The sequence below is a fragment of the Epinephelus fuscoguttatus genome, linkage group LG14 (assembly GCF_011397635.1).
Source record: "Epinephelus fuscoguttatus linkage group LG14, E.fuscoguttatus.final_Chr_v1".
Taxonomy (NCBI): domain Eukaryota; kingdom Metazoa; phylum Chordata; class Actinopteri; order Perciformes; family Serranidae; genus Epinephelus; species Epinephelus fuscoguttatus.
The window spans coordinates 22648473-22669657 of record NC_064765.1 but is presented as its reverse complement, the minus strand read 5'-3'; the positions used below and the strand labels follow the sequence as shown (position 1 = coordinate 22669657).

General features: G+C 43.5%; 1 protein-coding gene across 2 annotated transcripts in view; it reads right to left on the bottom strand.

Moving 5' to 3' along the window:
* Positions 1-9278: 9278 nt before the first annotated feature.
* Positions 9279-21185, bottom strand: part of tmem260 (transmembrane protein 260) — a 34922-nt gene continuing 23015 nt past the window's right edge. Inside the window, exons 11-17 of one of the 2 annotated variants that reach the window (XR_007450940.1) lie at positions 20515-20686; positions 18667-18806; positions 17870-18046; positions 15879-15932; positions 15511-15595; positions 13234-15336; positions 9279-9296 (exon numbers count right to left, since the gene is read on the bottom strand). Coding sequence is in view for 1 of the 2 variants with exons in the window: in XM_049596567.1 (XP_049452524.1) it covers positions 15076-15336; positions 15511-15595; positions 15879-15932; positions 17870-18046; positions 18667-18806; positions 20515-20686 (889 nt within the window). In the remaining variant the exon portion in view is untranslated. Of the gene's footprint in view, positions 9297-13197; positions 15337-15510; positions 15596-15878; positions 15933-17869; positions 18047-18666; positions 18807-20514; positions 20687-21185 lie in introns of those variants that run through there. The other variant, XM_049596567.1, reaches the window with a different exon arrangement.

The window sequence follows — 21185 nt, the reverse complement described above, 5'->3', positions numbered from 1 at the left end:
TGAGAGCCAATATGGCCGTCAGGCAGAGACAAAAAGTGCTTGTCATAATGCAGGCCAAACATTTAATGTGGCTTAAGGGTTAAGAATCTCCTCTAAGTGAAATCTTCCGGGACGGCCAAATCTCTCTCTTTCTTCTCATACAGCTAATTTGACAGTTTCAAAATCCCTCTATGATCAATTTTACCTCCGGTAATCCCCCCTTTCCCCCCTCCACCTGTTAGTCTGAGTCTGCATGCGTGCCTCCCTCTCTCCTGAGAGCATATGGGGCAGTGGCTGACCCAGGGAGTCGTTGAGAGTGGGGACAGATGCAGCCTCTTCTCTCCCCCTCCCCTCCCTCCCCGCTCCTCGTCCCCCCTCTTCGTCCACCCGCCACAACCAGGCCTTCCCTCCTATCCACCTGTTTAGGTCACGGACCAGGGGGATGAGTGGCTGTGCGCGTGCCACACCAGCGGCTTGGCCACTGCTTTGTTATCCCACCCAAGACAAAAGGGTATTTAGGGAGGCCGGCTGCCTGCCCAAGGGGAACACAATGCCATGAGGCTGGCAGGCCCGTGGACTCGGGGCCCGTCGATCACGTGCCCGCTTTATGTGAGTGAGCGTCAGGGGGCATCTGTTGAGTGTGTGTGTGCGTGTGTCTAACCTGAGGTCTTATGCCAGACAAGGGGGCAGGGGACAAAGAATATGACGAGTGTGTGCATTTTTGTGTGTGGGCGAGAGCGAGGCAAAGGAGGGGGGCACTTATAAACAATTGCATCTATTATAATTAAATGAGGTCCACACTTGAATACACTGTGGTCTCGCTAATAACAGGTCAACTTCCACTGCTAATGAAATTCATACTGGAGCACTTACAAACTTGTGCTTCATAATGTATGATTTTAACATGCAAGAAAAACACACACAATATACTGGCTGACCCTTAGAGTGAACAGGGGTGCACTTGGGAGGTATTATAATGTGTCAGAGTATAAATAAAAGCACTAAGCAGGGTTCCTACAGCTTAAGGGAAGGAAGATTTAAGACTTTTAAGACTTTTTAGTGCTACTCTGAATGCAATTTCAGACAAATTTAACAATAACCAAAACGTGAAAAGAAAAAGAAAACATGAACCAACATCACTTACTTAGGATTAGGGATAAATTTCGCCCAAATGTTTATTGTAACATAAAATATGACTTGATGGTTTTGTGTTTCTCATTCTACATGTAAGATTCAATACTTATTGTGCCAAGTTTGAAAAACTTTTTGCATATAATACATCAAACCTAATGTGCATTGTCTTGTATCGCTTTCAGCCATGTTGCAGAATCTTGGTTAAATAGCCAATTTTCATTGAATTTGCACTTCCTCATGTCATCCAGGGTGCAGTGACAGTTAGCTAGCAGACAGTGGATCCTCTGCTCTGAGCATCCCCGCTGAGATGGTTCTGCTATCCTGATCTGTGTGACATTAATGCAAGAGGCATCCTGAAAACTATTTTTAAAATGGTAAATGTTGCCTAATGTTTTGAGATTTTACAATGCAATTTCAGAGAAAGTATTCATAAAATTCTACTTCCCACATCTTAGCATTTTTTAGACTTTTGAAAGATTGCTTTAAGACATTTTATCACCAGTTAATGCCTTATTTTTAGAATAATGAATTCAGTGCCATTTAAGACTTTTTAAGGATCTGCGGAAATCTGACCAAAAGTCCCTGCACAACATTCTACAAGCTGATCCCAATCTGTAGTCAAATATTTACGATTTTTGAAAGCAGGTCAAAACATGAACTTTATTTTATAGTGGCCTCTGTAATGGGAGTTAAAGAATACTTAGGCTATAATACTAATAATATAACAATTAGAATACTTTCCTGTTACTACTATATAGTTAATGTGCTCTGAAATTTTAACTACATTTGGTCTCAGTCTGCACTTGCAACAATCCTTGCTTACTTGCCTCTCAGATCAATACAATTGATCAGTTCTAACAAGCAATGATGAGCTGCTCCCATCATGTGCTGCTGTGTGATTTATGAACTCCAGTGGAGAGCAGCATTTCAATCAATCCTAACTGACCTCTGTGGGTCTCTGTTAGATGCCTGACTTGCTTCAAAATCTTTATTAAAAACTGATGATTATAAGACCTCTTTACAAGCGTCACATATCATCAGCAGGCAGTTTCGTTAGAATCATCCTAATAGCTGTATTTATAATTCTTCTCTAATGTGGTGTTCCTATTATTTTGTCCACTCTCTGCACACCCGCTCTGAAAACTCATTAATTCATGCGTGTGTTTTTGTTTAGTCTAGACAATGTTACATCATCCTGGCAGGGGTGTTTGTGTGTTATTGTGTCTATTGTGGCTCACTACATCGTGTCATGCTCTCTCGTCAGGCACGGTTACACATGGCTTGTGGCGCCCTGACCTACAACTCCCCCTCTTGTTTGTCAGAGGTTGTTTGGCCTACTTTCATAAAGACAAACACGGCCATTTGTTTTGTTATGCATTTCCATGAAAATGGAATAAACAAGTGGCAGGGAGGGGGGACAGTTGGAGGAGGTTTTCTTTTCTGTATGGGGTGGGGAATAACGGGGCAGAACAACTTCTGACCAGTCATGAAAAACAATAATTGCTGGGAAATTATAAAAACAAGAAAATATAAACACCAAGAATAAGCTGTCTGTTAGACGTTAACGCTACAGAATGAAAAGCTGGTTAATAATGAATAAAACTGAAGTCAAAGAATTAAAAAACTTGTCAAAAAACTACAATTACCCAACATGTATATAACAGTCAACAAAAAAATATTAATTTGCAAACTTTATTTTTCATCTCAGTGGTTCCTCCCTGACCTTCTGGACACCAACTGAACAGCCAGCCACGAGGCCAGCAGACCTTCAAACTGCATCAGCCCTCCCTCCCCTCTCCTCTCACTCACGGACAGTAAGGATGCTACAGTTCATTAATGAGTGTGCTTCATAGCTCTTTAAGAGTCCTTAATTAGTGGCACATTGACACTGGCCAGCCATGCACCAGGAGGGGCATGCTGGGAAGTTGGGGGAGGCGCACTGGGGGAGGGGAGTCAAGCTTATAAACCCTGTTGGCTTCGCTGTTATAAAAATATATCTGGTTAAAAAAACAAAAGGACATCTAACCTATTCTGAATTATCAGCCCTCCAATTGGATTCCTAAAGAAAATCAATTGTTTTGACACGAGGAACTTGATCAAACAAAATTGATTAGGTCTTTGAAAGGGTGTGACATGGATAGCACTCCAAGGCTAGGCAATGGACTGTAGCAAACACATGTGATTGAAAAGCTTTAAATGGGTGTCAAACAAGCGGGGACATAATGTTTGACTTAAATTATCAGCAGTCCCACAGGGGGCTTCTGGGACCGCTCCCCGGAGCCGGGCGTGTGTGTGGAATACAAACAGGGGATTCACCAGTGACCAGTGGGTCAGCGCTGGAAGAGGGACGGGTGCTGGTTGCTCCTCTGGGACTTGGCGACATTCCTACAGCAGCTTTTTTAATTTGCTGGACATGACCCCCCTTAGCAGGCGCTGACGGGACAGACAACACTTCGAACATACAGCCACAGTTGCTGTGAGTGTGTGTGTTTGTGGAGCAGGTGGGGGGGGTGTGGGCTGTTGTAGGGTCCCAGATGGGTTAATGGGGAGTTTAGCATCAGGATTACAATGCAACAGTGTGGCTTCAGATTGAGTAGTGATTACCCCAAGCTCACACCAGCTACCCCCTTCTGATGCTCACCAACGCCACCGCTGGGCCAACAAGACAGGGCGTGGTTAGATGTACAAATAAATATTATACTGGCCAAAATTATTACAAAAAACAATATTAGCAACATTGTTTTGATAACTACAGAAAAGGGATTGAAATATACAAAATGTTTTGAACTTAAAAAAAAAAAGTACACTTCAATTTTTTTTTTGTATGAACAAGTCTGTCTTGTGCATTGCAAAGGAATATACTAAAAAATGGCCCAATTAAAGACCAAAAAACTATCGAATTATCCAAAAATAATGTGCAGAAAACAGTGTTCCTCCACAATACCAAAAAGTATCTTCGTTTTTCTTTTTTAAATGACACTAAAATCTCAATTTTAGCTATAATTAAAGTGGAGCTAGACAAGTATTTTGCTTTAACTCATCGTGAAGTAAATGTTGATTGCACAATGTAATGGTTACTTAATGGTGCGATGATTAGCGTTTAGATTAGTTCCCTATAAGCGTCAATTTCACTGCGCAATTCTGTCTGCCACCAGGTACGATCTCCTGAACCATAAAGGCTTGCTTTATGGAACACAGGAAGTGTGTCGCATTGCACAACTACAGCAAGAAGGTAGCACTTTTGTTTTCCGTGGTAGCTATCCCCAGTTACCTAGGCCTTTTCACACATGCACAGCAAACCTGAAATCATCTAGACACTGCCCTGAGAAGCTGTGAGAATATAAATGTTCAGATCAGTTGGATCAGACATTAAATGGACTTCTCCTGCCGGCTGCCTAGTATAAAGTCAGTGTGATGTCCAATTGAGCCCATTAGCGAATAGAGAAGATAACTGTCTGTAGAATTCACAGCAAGCAAGTGGATGTGTGGATGACATTTCTTTCATGTGGAACGCCCAAAATTGTAAGGAAAAAAAAAGACACCCAATGGTGGGGAAGAAGGGTCATTTACACAAGACAGCATCAAAATTGTCTAACAAGAAAGATTACAAAATTCGGGAATTCTGGTTGGTAAGGGCAGAAGCGGAAATTGTCAGACAATTTCAAAGAACAGCAAGAGACCCTGTTATTTATGACCAAATTATGAACCAGCTATGTGACTGTGGTATAATCAGCGTCATGTCCTGCCTCCTGCACGCTCTACCCATACGCCAGTAGCTGAAAAAGCTTTTGACATGGACAATCTTCTGTTGTGTGCAACATGTATGAAGAAGAAACTCTGGACAATGTCTGGATCTGATTCTCCGTACACTGTTCGGTACTGATATGAGAAAATGGCTAATGTAAGTTCTTTGCAGTTACATTCCCCATTCGTGAAAATGGCGGACAGTGGAACAACTGGAGTAACTTTGGAAACTGGGGTAGTGTTCTTAGGAAAATGCAAAGTGTTCTGGTCATCTTTGTGACAGTCGCCCCAACAATAATGCCACTTGGAAATGGTTGGGGGTAAAAAGTGAAAAAAAGTTTTCTGCTTCCACTTTAAGTGATGAAAATTAAGATGTGCTCCCTTTCATGGCTACAGCTGGTTATTATGATTTTCAAAAGTTAAGATGTGTAGTTGTAATAATGTTCCTACTAGGTGTGTTTAGGCCAAAAAACAGTCTTTACGCTCCATCCTTCCCCCTTCTCCATCACCTCCCCCCACCAGGAACACTCCACCAGGGTGCTAGACTAATCTGTTTGTCAAACGCGTGTCTTGCCTCTGCACCCTACATCACCCCTGCTTCCTTACCTCCCTCCCTCCCTCCCTCCCTCCCCAGCTGCTGGCCATCACAGGTCCAGCTCCAGCACCGCCAGCCAGCCCAGGGAGATTGAAATGTTAAGGGCAGGGACGACAGCTCCACTAATTAAATTCCCCAGGTTAATCCCTGCCGATCCCCTCATCGCACTCTCCAACCAGGCCCTGCAAGGAGACAGGGGGCAGAGACCGGGGGAACAGCAAACAAACATTCAACACTAACAATGGGCACGAAAAATTCAAAAACGAAAAAAGTAGAGGCTGAATGTGAAAATAAAAGGAGTGAAACGCTGCATGTGGTGGGGATTGTTTAAACGAGCAAATATGTGGACAAACAAGCATCTGTGGGAAGCAGGAAGGACACACTAACATCTCCGAACAAATGTCATCTTTGTCCTATGTTTTCCTTATAGATGGTGTGAAAATATTTCTGGAACACATGTAAACTAAAACAATGCTTCTGCTGATTTCAGCATCTTCTTAAATATATATAGACTTATTAAAGTCAACCACCAGCAGCTCCTGTGTTGACTGCCTGTGTGGCTGAGTCCTCACATTCCCAGGACTTCCCTCAGACCTGTCATCATCTCAGCATGTACAGTGGCCTTGAGTCTGACCCTGTGCCACTGTACTGACATGCTGACCAACCACTAGCAAACTATGTGACCTTGGCAGCATCAGAGGAGGCGATACATTCCACTTCCTCATAAGTGCAGGGTGCAGAAATTACTTTCAAACTGGCGTGAGAGTAACATCTCGCTTTTTTATAGGGCTTTTATTCTGAAGGAGACCATCAATAGGTCATGATATCATCATCAGAGTGAGCAGACAAACTTTGTCCTTTGTGCACATCAACATGTTGTTATGTGATATCAAAATATACTAGAATGACAACATATGTTTGCCATGAATCTAAGTTCTTATATACATAGCAGATGCATCGTGAAAAAGCAGCGCTACACACAAAAATAATTCTGTCTCAACAGATCTATGGTAGAGAGTGGATGTATGGGTACAGGGAAGTAGATTTAAAAGGCAATGAATAGAGCAGGTGATTTTGCACATAGTGGGTGTGGTGTTGGGGAAGACGCGGGTGTATCACACAGTGTGGGCGTGCTGCGTCACAGACACCACGCGCCTGCGTTGTGGCTTTGCTCAGAGGTGTAATGCCTGATTAGGGGATTACAGGAAAGTGCTTCTTTGCAGTTCTGTGAGAAACAATTATTAACATGTTGGTGTCTCTAATCCTGGATAAACACAGCTTTTCAAGAACAACAGCGAGTCTTTCTTCCCCCCCTTTTTTTTTAAAATCCATGTTTAAACCCCGTAGTCACTTGAACTCCAAAGCCTAACTAATACCAGCGGAGGAGACAGGCCAGCCGTGTGGAACACTGTCATTACAGAGGTTGTGCTCTTGGTGGAAGACATAGCTGGCCAGCAGGCCTTCACATCAGAGGGGAAATCCAAATTTAGCTCGGGGAGAGAAAAGCATTGTGCTGAGCACTGCTTGTTGAAAGGGCATTAGACTGAAACATGTTCACAGCCTGTAATCTTTTATTTGTTTGTACACTTTACTCATGTAATCTGCTTTCTACTAATACAGAGACGGTTTCCTAAGTCATGCTGGGGAACCCGTGGATAAGAGATCCAGGTGGGGTAGTATCATAAAACGTATGGCAGGTTGACAATGCGGCGTACTACTAAATTTAACATGCACATGCTTTTGTCAAACAGGCCTGCCAGCACGAGTAGGGAACTCTAAGGATGGAAATGTTGATTGGCTAGTTCAAACCACTTATTTTAGGTATGACAAGCAGCACAACATCTATGGGATTTAGCCTCGGACTTCCTCTTCCATGGACCACTCATCGTTTACAGTCCAACTAGCAAGTTTAGATGCTATATACACAGTAATGACACTCTATAAACACATATCTGCATAACAATGCAAAAAAATAATAAAAAAATAGCCAATAAAAAGCTAAATCATCATTAGCTTATGGCTGATGGGTTCCAAGTTTGCATTTCAGCCAACGCTTTCCACCTCTTTTGCTCTTCACTCACTGTTTACCTGCACGAGATCAAACCTCACTAATATGTAACTGGTCAATACTACTTGGACTACAAACAGACTCAGGGTGTCTACAGATATCACACTTAAATTTTATGCTTTTAAAGACCTTTTTACGTTCATTTTTAACCAAATTTAAGAATGATTTTTGGATTTATTGATTTTTTTATTCATCGCAGGGAAGAGTATATGTGGTTCCATGCAGAGGCAGATTTTAAATAGGAATATGGTTATTAGAGTGAGTTAGGTTAATATAAATTTTGCCAATAGGTAAGTGCAAGTACACTGTAAAAATTCAGTGGTAGGTTTAAAGATTTGTAACAGCAGAAATGTGGACTTTCATGCAGAAGAGTTTGACTCATTTTGACATAAAGAACCTAAAAGATGGACAAATGAAATTTAGATTAAATGCTTGTGACAGTTAAGGCCTTACAAAATTGAATTTAAGACTATTTTAAGGCTGAATATTTATAAAATTGAATTTAAGACTATTTTAAGGCTGAATATTTATAAAATTGAATTTAAGACATTTTAAGAATTTTTAAGGACCTGTAGATACTGCAGGACTACCAACGGAAACCAAAGCTTCTGATACAGATTCTGCATATGTACAGAGATTACAGCAGTAATAACCTGTAGTGAAACTGACCTGAAACTGTATATGGCAACAGGTTACCATAATGACTATCACACCTTCTTACAACCATAAACTCCCAGTTTATGCCTCTAATATCAAATGAAGTGTGGCTGAACATGAATGTCTTCCAGATCATAAATGTAAGCATAAATATACTAAGAAATAAATACAGAAAACCTGCAATTCATGAAGTGAATTGGAAACTATTTAGAGCCAGTTGTGTGCGATAAAAGTCGAGCAGGAAGCAATCAACACACTGCTGATTCCTGAGCCACCAATCTACCCTCACACATGTACACCTGCACATACACACACACACACACACACACACACTTTATCATTTCAGTGTTGCCTGTGGCTCTGAAATACAGCACATCAAAACAACCTGTAAGTTTCATTTCCGATACCCTTGAACCTGCTGACTGGCCATACTGTCCACTAGCTGACACTTTGAAGAGTACCTCATCTCAGTCGTCTCTCTCCTGCTGCCATTCTGTGTGGTCCTGAGAAGAGACGATTGATGATACATTCACTAAACAAACATGTCTTGTTTAGTTAACCAATCCATGTCTATAATAAGATATAACGGCAATTTTAAACTTTAATTAATTAGGAAAAGGAATATTCTTTAAATTAAACAACTGAGGATTTCTTTCAAATGCAAAACACTGGGTAGACCACATATGTATTGTAGCTGAGAGGCGTACCAGTGAGTATCAACGTGGTTCCAGTCGCCTGGTTTCCACAGAGGAAGGTGCTGGTGTGCAATGCTGGGGATGTGCTGTGCCCATCTGGCAGGGCAGGGTTTAGCCCTAATCCCAGAGCCCCTCGGCAGGGGTGCCCCAGTCTGTTGATCACTGCCCCCCTGCTGGCTGCTCCACACTCCTGACCTCCTCAGCACACAAACACACAGACCCATGTTGCAAGAAAACAAGCCTGCACACAACATCAGCACATAAACTGAAGGGCGCTATGCAAGATTAGTTTATGAGACCTTCATTTTCCACAAACCTTCTCTAATCTTTCTAGGCATATATCAATATTGGGTGAAGAGTTGTGAAGTCCAGCAGAGACACACAGACTCAGCTAGCAGCTCCGGTGCGCAAATACAAACCGACACTGTGAAAGACAAGAAGAAAATATGACCTCGACCAACAGAAAAACACAGAGAAACATATCCCCACACATGCAGAGGGCGCAGAGACTTGTTTTTGTGAGGCATTGTAGAATAACACATTTATCACACACACACAAGTAGAGACCCGAGTAAATATACACACACATAATTACAAAAACATAGACAGATAGGCAAACACACAAAGACACCCAGAAGCAGTCACCCAGCCATACACACCACACACCTAACCACTGATAATCCCCTAGACACAGGAACACACTCACACACACACACACGCACACATACAGAGCATCATTATGTTTATCACTGTGAACCAGCCCACCGACACCCATCACTCTAATTCCATTTGTCTGTTTAGATTCGTTTTGCTTTAATCCTCCCTTGTTTGTGCACATCTGCAAGCACTGCAATAGTACAGACACAGCGAGCCCGGGAACGAGAGGGAGAGAGACAGACGGAAAGAGGCAGAGAGTGAAAAAGAGAGAGGGAGAGAGAGAGAGAGCACTCACAGGGAGTACTCTCCCTCCTGACATACTGGTCCCTGTAGCTCCAGCAGAAGGGGCAGACAGGCGTATCTCCTTACCCAGGGAGAAGCTCCCTGTCCCAGCCACGGAGCCGCCGCCAGGCCCGCAGGCCCCTGTAATCACTGCAAACAGTCAAACATCCAGTCACACAGGCTCTTACACCAACACAACATTACAGGCTTTTTACACAGTATTACACCACATCTTATTATCCCATTCAAGTCCCTCTATTAGCTCAATTGGATGGTGGGATTTTCATTTGTAAATTGGGGGATTTTAGATTAGCTTGTCTGTCAGCGATGAAATGCCCCCTGAGACTGTGAATTATGTGACCAATCACATATGAATCAATGCTTACGCATACTGTAGTACATGAATGGATGGTGTCAGCAGGAGGAAATGAAACAACCTTAACCTAGATTATGTACTGTACATATACGACATCACACATTTTTTATCAATGTGAGCATCACAGCTGTATGGCTGCATGGTCACAGATTAGACACACTATAGTCTTTAACTTCTTGAAATGCTAAATGCAGGCGTATGATTTAGCCTTAATGTACCAACAAAACGTGAATGACACCATTTTTGTGTAGCTGACAATAAGCAGTGTTGGCTTTTATAAGGCAAATAATATTCAGGTCTAATAGAGAATTATTAAAGAGATAAATATTAGATGCAATACACACCTAGCAGCAACATTATGCAGAACTGAAGCCGGTTGGTTGAAAGGAGGCGAATGAATTACCCCTCTTCCTCCCCAGGCCTTCCATTCAGACACGGAGTGAGAGAGAGAGGGAAGAGAGAGAGGAAAAAAGGCACCCCGAGCTAGTCGAGAGACCCGGCAAATTATGAAAATGCCTCTCTGTGTCCTAAATGGAGGCCGAGCTCTTTAATGTGGCACAAAATTAGAACCTGGGGGAGGAAGTGTGGCCCGCTTGATTGGCGAAACCCCTCCTGGCCCACTACCCTCCTTCCCTCCTCCCTCCCCCTCTCAAAGCACAGAGAGATATTATCCTGTGGCTGGTGGCACTCTCTTGTATTGGGGAAACTGAAGGACCCCAGAGAGAGCCCAGGGGCGTCCATAAAGGTGCCTAATTTGTCAGTTTACTCCTCAATTATTTAAATAGATCTAAGAAGGGAGCGGAGAATGGGGCTTTTTCTGCCTCTTCGCAGTCAAAGGCAGAGAGAGACCTTTCTCCACGGTAGCCATTTTCAATTGCGCTCTGCACTGCTGTCTTTGATATACAGAAGTGCTGTAGTGGAGAGGGGCTGTATCAAATAAACAAATGTGTGTACACAAGATAACAACGGGAACTTGGGGATAATATTCAGTTTGCTCTGAAGAACTCAAAGTTATTTCGCATTTACAAATTTACAGATTAAAACAAACTTTACGAACGTGTGCCCACAAAGTACACAGGACACGATAACACTGTGTCTGTGTCATACATGGGCAAACACACACACACGTGCATTTATGCATCTATCTGTGAGGATTTAGGTGAGGTCTGGATACAAAGTGAGGACCCCTTGTTACTCATCCCTCTGCTCCTCCATCCATCCACACTATCAGGTTTTAACCCCACCCCCCACTATCCTATCAGCACTCCACACCCAGCAGGGGTACCAGCTCACACAGCCTGGCAATGCCAGCTCTCAGCCAGAGAGACCACTGGAGGTATGTGGGGCCTGGGGCCAGAGATTACCAAGCGGTTGAAGATTGATCCTGGAAATGGAGATGTCGCATTCCCCAGCCCTCTGACCTCTAATCCCTCACATATCTGCGTCTATTGTTTGGTTTGTTTTACTAGATGGCTGAGGTTGTGCGGGCTGAGGAGGATGAGGATGCTGTGAAGGTGGAGGGGGTCCACACAGGGTCCTAAGGTGACCTTATCTCTTATATGCGTCTGGTGGAGGCAGGTAGAGGATCCACTCTGTGTCTGAATGGTTTGCCGCAGACCCCTATTGAGATGAACTCTCATCTGTGAAACAACAATCACTTTCAATAAGCTCTATATCAGCAGCCATGCCAGCACCGGGTCCAGTGGCAGTAGGACAATAGTCTGGGTGCGCCTACACAAAGACGTGAGCACCAAGACAATAACATAGTCCTTTAAATACAGGAAAGACACTTACAAACAGCGAAAACACTCTGTCCATTTTGGCACAATAGACGCATAGCAACCCAAACAGGAAACACAATGGAGCACACCACAAACACCTGTACAAATAAACTCAGTAAACCTGCAAACATACTGTACCTGGCATACAAACAGTGGCCACCACACACTGAGAAACACACACATCAAGAGTGATGGCAAACAAAAACCTGAGACAAGTCAATCATGACATCATGCCAACACAGACTGGCGTTAATGGGCCTAATTCTCCCCAATACACATCACTGAATTAATGGGTAAATATTTAGTTTAGCCAAAATAACAATAGCATAGTATGTTAAAGAGATTTTTAAAGTTAAGGTTTCACCGTGTTGACAATCTGATATCTAAGTCGCTGCGGTCAACCAAGTGAAAAGAGTTGCCATTCTGGATAAACCTGCAACTTACTGCACAAGAATAACAACAATCCAAAGCTAAAAATATGTGTGGACTTTGGCAGAAGGCATTGGCACCCTCCACAAAGATGGGTGGCACCTCGTAAACATCCTTGAAACAGGTTTCTCATGCTTAGGAAAGGGATCTGCCGGCAAAGTTTTTCAGAGTGCAAGATTCTGCAAAATCTGCGGCCAGCTCAGTATATCATGCCTCTCACACCCTCTATTCTCTTCCCAAACACTAACCAACACACCCCGGCCCTCCGCCTCCCTCCACTCCAAGCTTCCATCCAGCCAGGGAGAGGAGAGGAGAGGAGATAGGCCCAGTTGCTAAAGCTGTCTTTTCAGCCCCTGCTCCCGCTCGGTCTATCTGAGATACACAGCAAGCGGAGGTGTCGCTTTTCCGCTGGCATTTCGGACAGTATCTACTTATAGACGGGAGAAAAAGAGAAAAGAAAAACAGAAGGGGTATTATCAGGGAGGGATGAGAGCAGCAAAGGCATTTTGTCTTTTTATTCCCCTCCTAAGCCCTGGGCTTTGCTCCCAATCCGATTGGTCGATACGGCCAGGGATGTAAATGAAATGCAAAGAGGAATAAGGCTGGCTTCCCATCTCCAGTGTGTGCCCCCCTAAGTCCTCCGCCCCTCTTTCTCTGTCTCACTCTGTCTTGCTCTCTGGGCTGTTTATGGTGTTGTGTTTCTGTCTCCCCATTCACAGACTTGCTGCTCTCCCTGTTTCCGTCTCACCCTCCTCACTCTGCCTCGTCGTCGTCCTCCTCCTCCCCCCCTCGCTCCTCTCTCGCTGCATCCCTCCCCTCTCCCTGGCTGGGCTCACAGCTCTTATCTCCTCAGACGCCCCACATTCCAGCGTTGCCGTGGCTCCCTGCCTGCATCCCTGGTCACGGCGATTCCATGGGTTCCCACAATCCTCGGCAGCTTGCTGATTTAGGGTGGGCAACTGACTCTCAGAGACAGGGGAGAGGAGAGGAACAGAGGGGTTAGGGAAAGACAGGGTGAGAGGGGATGAGAGGGTGGGAGACAAGAGAGGGATGACAAAGGGAAGGACAGGAAGAAAGTAAAGTAAAAATAACAGCAGGGAATGAGACAAGAGAAGAGAAATGATGTGGTGTAAACACAAAGACATGAATATGTAAGTGAGGTTAAAAATGGTTGAAAAATATGATCAATACTTGTGATCTGAAAGGCCTCGTCTACCTAGGAAGAAAGGCTCAGAAATGTAATAAAATAAACAGAATCTTTATTGAAATATCTGAATCTGTAGAAAGCAGAGTGACAGTTTTCCCTTTTTTTTTTGAGAAACCAAACCATCTGTGCTACAGCAGGTCGAATCTCATCATCCAGCCAGCTGACTGCCGCTAATCAGGCCTGCGAACAGAGAGGGCAGATTATATTCTGAGAAAACTACACATGCACTTACTGTCCTTCGCTTTCTAGTGGCGTCTCAAAAAGAAAGCTCCTCCAAAACCTTATTGTAATTGACCGGTTTGACTTTGTCCAACAAATTTTATGGCCACGACGTTCATTAAAATCAGCAAAAGCATTGACGTTTCAGACCCTGAGAACACTCCAAAGACAAGTGACTCTGGTCCACTCGCTGTGTTTGCATGCTACGTTGTCTCTCCAGCACTCATCACAGGGGTAAAAGTCCTGGAAGCTGGGAGGCTGATGGTCCTGCGTGTCTACATGTGTCCCTGGAGGTTGCATGACTTTGTGCTTGTATGATGATCAAAGTGCTTTTCAGTGTGCCGATCTGTTTATCGACTATGTTTATGTGCAGTTCCGGCAGGGAAAAGGCTTGGGTGGAGATTTAAACGTGTTCACACACACAAATACACGTCAACATGCAAACACACAAATCAACACACGGACACACAGAAACGCACCTCTAAAAGGGTCCCTGGCATTGTGACATTTCACATTTCATTTAAATCCATGAGGGATTACAGCCCTCCCGTTAGGAAGGAAGAGAGGGGAAAAAAAAAAAAACACTCATCGAATCCATTAGTTTTAAACATTTAAAGGACCATCTAAGATAGACTGATGGAAGGATAGAGGGGTGGGTGGGTGGGTAGTGCTGGTTATGCAGAGTGAGGACTGTGTGGCACAGCACAAGTCTGTCCTAGATTAAACAGCCGCTCTAATCCCCCATTTCTGCCCCCAAATTGGTTTTCCCTCAATCTCGGCCTTGCCATCCTAATGTGAGAAAAAGAGAAGTGGAGCAGTGGCTGAGGCAAAATAATCAGCACGTTAAAAGCTGTGAGAGCAGAAGAGGAGAGGAAAAAAAGAATGAGATGTAACGATAAAGCAATCGAATGAGTGTTTTTAAGGGGTGCACGCACAGTTTGACTGGGGTCAGTCAAGGCTCGCTGGAGTCAAGCTCTGTCCCTGGTCAACTGTGAACATTCATCCAGTGAAGCTGTCTGTCCTTTATGCAGAGTCCTGCTACCTCGCAGTACTTCCGCATCAGCAGTCCTCTCAAGTCCCAACTCAGAGGTCCAATTTGGCCAAAACTTTACCTAAATGTCATTCTGTCCTTCTGGAGCACCACCATTAAACCATGAGAAGAGGCACATTGGCTCAGACTTTGTCCCCAGTGCCTCGCACTTCGGCTGGGCTCGCGGTACACTCGGCTCCATGTAGGTCTCTCTGGATCTTGTCATGGGGTTGGCCTCCGGCTCTTACGGAGCTCGCCTCTCTCTTTGAGCAGATGACCAATGGCCAAGCGTATGGCGGGTGCCTGGGGATCTGTGGGTTCCTTCTCTAAGTAGAGACTAAAGTGCTGGGTGCTGCAGGTCAGCAGGCTGTCTTGACTGTAACCTCGGTGACCGGAGCGGAGGAGCCTCTCACAGGCCAGTGCCAAGTTCTTGTCCCAGTTTGGAGGGTAGTCTGAGTGGGCCTCCACAATCTCCTTATACAGCTGCCCAGCGAACACACACATTTATACACACAGAGATACACACATAAAAGCAGATGTTACGGCAAATAACAACAAAGCCCCTGAATATGTCGTACTTTGCTTTGTGCAGCTCTTAAATCTGCCCCATTATGGTAAATGAGGGTGTTGTTGCATGTTTGTCGAGGTCAGACTCACAGTGTAAGACAGCTCAAAGAGGCGAGCTTTCCCCTCTCCCTGCATCCTTTCTGCCAGGTCAAACAGAAAGAAAGCCGTCTTCATCCTGAAACAAAGCACGCAGGCTCAGGGCTAAGTGCTGGATGGATGAGCCATGCAGATCCACACTCACAGACGCACCACTCCAATGGAGTGATTTATGTAGATGCCGCCACCAAATAGAATGTACATGTAGATGCTCTACCACACAAGACTGGTTTATGGAGATGTTCTAGCGGGCTGGTATGCATCGTGACGCAGCTTTTTATCTGCACACTAAAGTATACAACCTCTCCAAAGAGGAAACCAGCGTCTTTTGTTGAAAAAATAAATAAAAAAGTTCAATATACCTGGCTTGCCACATCTCCTCATTAGCGACACGTTCCCAGGACGCAGGATGGAAACTGTTCACACATGGAGAAAAAGAACATTTCTTTATCTAAACAGCTTCAGGCGTTGGCTTGTGCACAGTTCCACTAACTATAAATGATTATTTATGTGAATATATTGTTCCACTCGACTGTGCAGGTTTTGATACACTAAACATCAATGTTTGCTGCATAAACATTAAATGACTGAGCAACAATACCAGCTAGCACATTAGACATGGAGTAAAACCACATCTCCCTTTTTTCACTTTGTTGACTGTAAACACTTGACCTCTTCTTCAAAAGAATATTTTAGCAGGTTTCCCGAGCTAATATTTGGCTTGTGGGCATCGGCGGACACGCTTGTCGCGAGAGTGCGGGAAATAATGTCACAGTATTCAGTCGTGGATATCTGAGTGAATGAAGGGCTGCTGGCAACAGCAACAGAATATGGAGCTTTGACTAATTCTACTTTTGACACAGTTATTGACAAAATGCAATAAAAAACTCATTATTTTTCATCTTCAGTTTCATTTTCAGATTGCTGAGGGCCTAATGTCTTGCTCTGGTTGAATTCACAAAGAGCTGGATCACAGCATGGAGAACAGAGGACAACCTCACTAACGGAAGCTCTGTGGAGTCTGTGGAAGGATGATTGAGGAGACCACAGACAGACGAGGGGGTACAGAAGGTGTTGGTGATAAAATACATGGCAAGGACTCATTAGACATTAGATGGGGTTCATTATCTTTCTGAATATTTCTAGTTTCATCTAAAGATCATGGGCTGTTTTAAACAATATGCAAAATGATTCATTGAGTAGGCGTCCTGGAAATCACATTGTTAATTTAACCCCTTAAACATCACTGACTTAAATCTGGGCCAGCCTTTACAAACTCACTGTCGAGCTTAACAGTGTTTAAACCAACAGAACTTGATTTTAAATTCTAGTCGAGATCCCAAAGTTTCCAAAGATGACAAATATGTAAGGCTGAACTTTGGAAAACTGTGTATTAAATGATTCACAAAACAAATAACATTTCTATTTAATAGAATGCTGCTGCCGTAAACAACATGGACTCCTGTGTTTGAATATTTCACTCTGTGTTGAAGAGGTGGAACAAGACAATTCAGGGGGACAGTGTTATTGTTAACAGTGTGGAAAAAGGTGATTATTTTTGCCTCACATTGCCGTCATATTTGCTGAAACTGTCACTATGTTCTGAAACGAGTACATGAAACAGATAATCTGTGTAAAATATAATGTCCCTCCTCCTCTTCCTACTGCTGCCTTCACTAGAATCTCCTGCAGTGCACCGAAAAACAGACAGTGCCGAGGAGTCTCTAATCGCTGCTTGTGGACTGCGGTCAACCTGTCAAACTAGGCAGAGCAGATCAAATGTGAATTGCGATTCTGTTTCTGCATTGCCTATTTTTGTCTCAAATGTTCTCAGAAACATATTTTAGTGTACCGTTTAGCTGTAAAATGAGAACATTTGTACCCTTGCCACAAATAGTCGAGGTGAGTACTAAGCAGCAAACACCAACTGCGCCACCTTTCTAGCTCTACAACTAAACAGTACACTTAAATATATTTCTAAAAACATTAGAGGGCAAGAAATAGTCAACACAGTAATGGAGTCTTGCTTCATATTTGAGTTGCGAGTCTTGATAGGCATGATTGGCAGCTACTTAGAGACTCTTCAGCACTGATTAGTTGTTTATTTTCATGTGCAGTAAGGCAATTAGAAGCACAACAAGGCAATAAACTAGGCAGAGGAATATGATTTTTTTGTCTCATTTAGTGCTGTGTGAATAAAGAGACAGTTTCAACACATATATAAAAAGTTACTTTTTTATTAGAAGTTACCGACTACAGCTTTAAGAGGAGGAAAAGGGTAAAACTGTATGTTTAGGGGTTAAACACACACCTGTGGGGAGGCATTAGTTATTCTGTTTATTTGTATATGCACCTGTCGTGTGGCTCACTCCAGTTGTAGAGGTTGCGAGTTCGATGGGCCCACCTCTCAGGGTCAAACTGCCTCTGAACAGGCACCAAGTAGTCACACACACCCATTGGCCAACGAGAGAAACTACGTTCCCAGCTTGGGTCTCCATCAGGCAGCCCGATGCAGGCAAACACATGCCTCCTGCAGGAAAGCAATCAGTTAAGAGGCTTGCTTGCATCCTCAATTATTATCCATGTAAGCACCCCATTTCTCCTCGCAGGTAACTGGTGATGATGTTGAGACACACAGGAACACCATGCAGACAAACATTACGCACATCCCAAAACCTTCTAGCTTCCCTCCAGCCAGGTGCTGCTCACCAAAGGCTCAGGCCCTGAGGGTTAATCCCACAGGTCAGTGTTGCCCCACTGAGAGACAGGCATGTTGGCCTGGCAAACACTGCCCCCTGGTGGGCTTGGTATTAACAGGTCTCCAGCCAGTTTCTGGCTCTCAATTCCTCTTGGAGGAGTGAGTGATGAGAGCAGGGAGCAGCAATGAGTCCGCCTGAGACTGTTTAACCAAATCAAGTAGATTAGTCGACTTCTGTAGTTCCTCAACAGTTCTATAGGCTTATCTTCTCCCTGCACTCACCGCTGTGCCGACCATCCCACTGATCTCTGCCTCATTAGATCACCCACTTGTTCATTTGGACCATTGTTGCCCTTCCAATTCACTCGCTCTCCATTTTACACTCTCTATTTATCTGTTCAGACCACCCTTTCATTCTCTCTCAGCTCTCTCCCTGTGTCTCAGCGACTCACTGCGTGTTGTGGGACAGAAACTGCTCCAGACTGAAGGTGTCTTTCACCTCAGGGTGGACCGGGTCCCACCAGCGGCCGGGAAAGTGCACCCCAGGGTGGTGCTGCGCCAACTTGGCCACATACCAAGTGTAAGTCATCATCTAGAAAGAAGACAGAGTAACACCACATCTGTTTAATTCTTTATATTTCTGTGATTAACAGTTAAATTACCACTCACTTTACATCCACTTAAGGAAAAGGCTTTATTGACTATTTCAGTGGGTTTCACTCCATATTTCAAAGGGGCTTTTTTTTCTTACTTAAAGCTAGTCAGTGTTAATAAACACAGTCATCAGCAAAAATAAATTTGATTGCCAACCCCAGATTCGCTGTCGTTTTGGAATGAGCTTTTGTCAGCCTGTTTTTTTGCCTCACTATATTTTCGTGTTTTCAGCACTCCCAGTAACATTGCGACAACAGAAAAATAACAACAAAAGTAATAATATACAGGCAGAGTAAAGGGTCTCTGCAGATAAAAACACTGCCAAACACTTCTAGTGGGGCATAAATGATGACTAAATGAGATTATTTCTGTATTGATTTGTTTGATCAATACATTGTTTTTTAGAAAATTCTACATACTATAACTTTATGGGCTCTTGTTTAATTTAAAAGCTATTGCTTTCACTTCTCATTTTTATTACATTGCTGTCTTAATGCCCTTTATGATTTTGACATTGAAGAGATGTACCAACATACGATGTATGTAATGACAATGTACCCACTTTAGAAAGCCTGCAAGAGACTTACGGACATCAGGCTGTATCTGTGTATCTTGTATCACTTTAAGTCAGTTATTACACAGTCAAGGTACATTGTTATTTTGTCCATAAATAATTTGCCAGACATTTATTTCTTTTTAAAAAATAAAGAAATCTGTCTTTTCTGAATTCTATCTTTCCTACTTGACATCCAAATGAAACTGAAGCATTGTGTTAGAAATCAAATTTAGCAGCTTATATCATGAAGGACAACGAAAGACCATAAAATGTCAGTACCATTCACACAATACAATAATGGCAAACTTTCTTTTTCTAAGATTATTTTTCAGGCTTTTGCCTTTTTTTTTTACAATGCAGCTGGAGATTGACAGGAGAGTGGGGAGAAAGACGGGGAATGACACCTAGTAAAGGGCCACAAGTTGGAATTGAACATGAGCTGCTGCAAAGGACTAACATTCTACAAGGTGAGCTAGAGGTTGCCATTTCTTGCTCCGGTTGGCCAGTGAGTCATTCTATTTTTGTACCTGCGTATATAATTTGGGACTGTGTTCAGTGGAAACTTTTACTTCAGTTTATTTTGGGTTCTGAAATTCAACTGTTCCTAAAAATACTTAATTGCCACTAGAGTCACAGCCATATATCGTAAAACTCTAAACTGTGTTTTGAAGACCAACAGTTGTCATATCGTGAACATTTGCCTATCTATGGTACTGAAAAAGATATGCAACTGGACATAGAATCCCACCTGCATGTTAGCACCTCCTTTCCTCCCCCGCTGCCTTTAAGACTTTATACAAATGCTTACATAAAAAAATGGTTTGAAGTTTCAACTATGGTAAAACATTAGTTCAACCAAAAAGAAACCTTCTGTTTTAATTCCTTTAAGAGTCACTGTGACTTCTAATACTAATACTAATACTAATAATCATAATAATATTGTGCACTGTGATTCCGTGAAACCAGGATATTTTCTGAGATGATTAAATCTCATTTTGTTGCAACCCTAAATCTTACTTTTGATTCATATCAAAACTTTAATGAGAACACTTCAACACAGTAAAGAGAGTGGAGAAATGAAAGCTCTGACCTCCTGGTCGACCAGACGTGCATCAGGCCGTACACCCTGGCAGTAGTATAAGTAGCGCATGGAGTTTCCAGGCAGATCTCCCCTGGTCAGGATGATTGAATCTGTTGGGACGGAGGCCAGAAGCTCCCTGCCGAACCTCTCGACCACACTGTTCCTGCTCTGATCGCACTCCCTTGAGATTATCAGCACATACACCATCACACTTTATAATATCATCAAAACACAACTTGTGTTTACTTGAATATAAAAAGGGCGTTGAGCGCATCCTTACTCGCGCTTAGAAGTGTGTGTGATGTGTACATCCGTGTGTATGCGAGTGTTTGTAGGTACGCTTTCAAGGTGCTCTGAGGGTAAGTTGTCAGTGCCCCCGCCCCATCCCCTCTGCAGAGCGCTCTGGCTGCCTATCTAATCGTGGGGAGACAGGTGTGATGGGTCTGACAGCACAGGCCATGCTCTCCCCTTGATCAAAGCCGCTCAGTGATGGCTGTCTGGCACTCCCCAGCACTACGCTGGTGTAATCTTCCTTCTCGGACAGCTAACATCTCAGACTGAGCTCTGTGAGTGGAATCTATGTGCTAACCGTGCCTCTCTTTAGCCCCTACCATGGGGTGAGCAGAGAAAAACCTGACATGTGGAGTTCAGACCTGCGGTATGAAGCGCAGAGGAGAAAC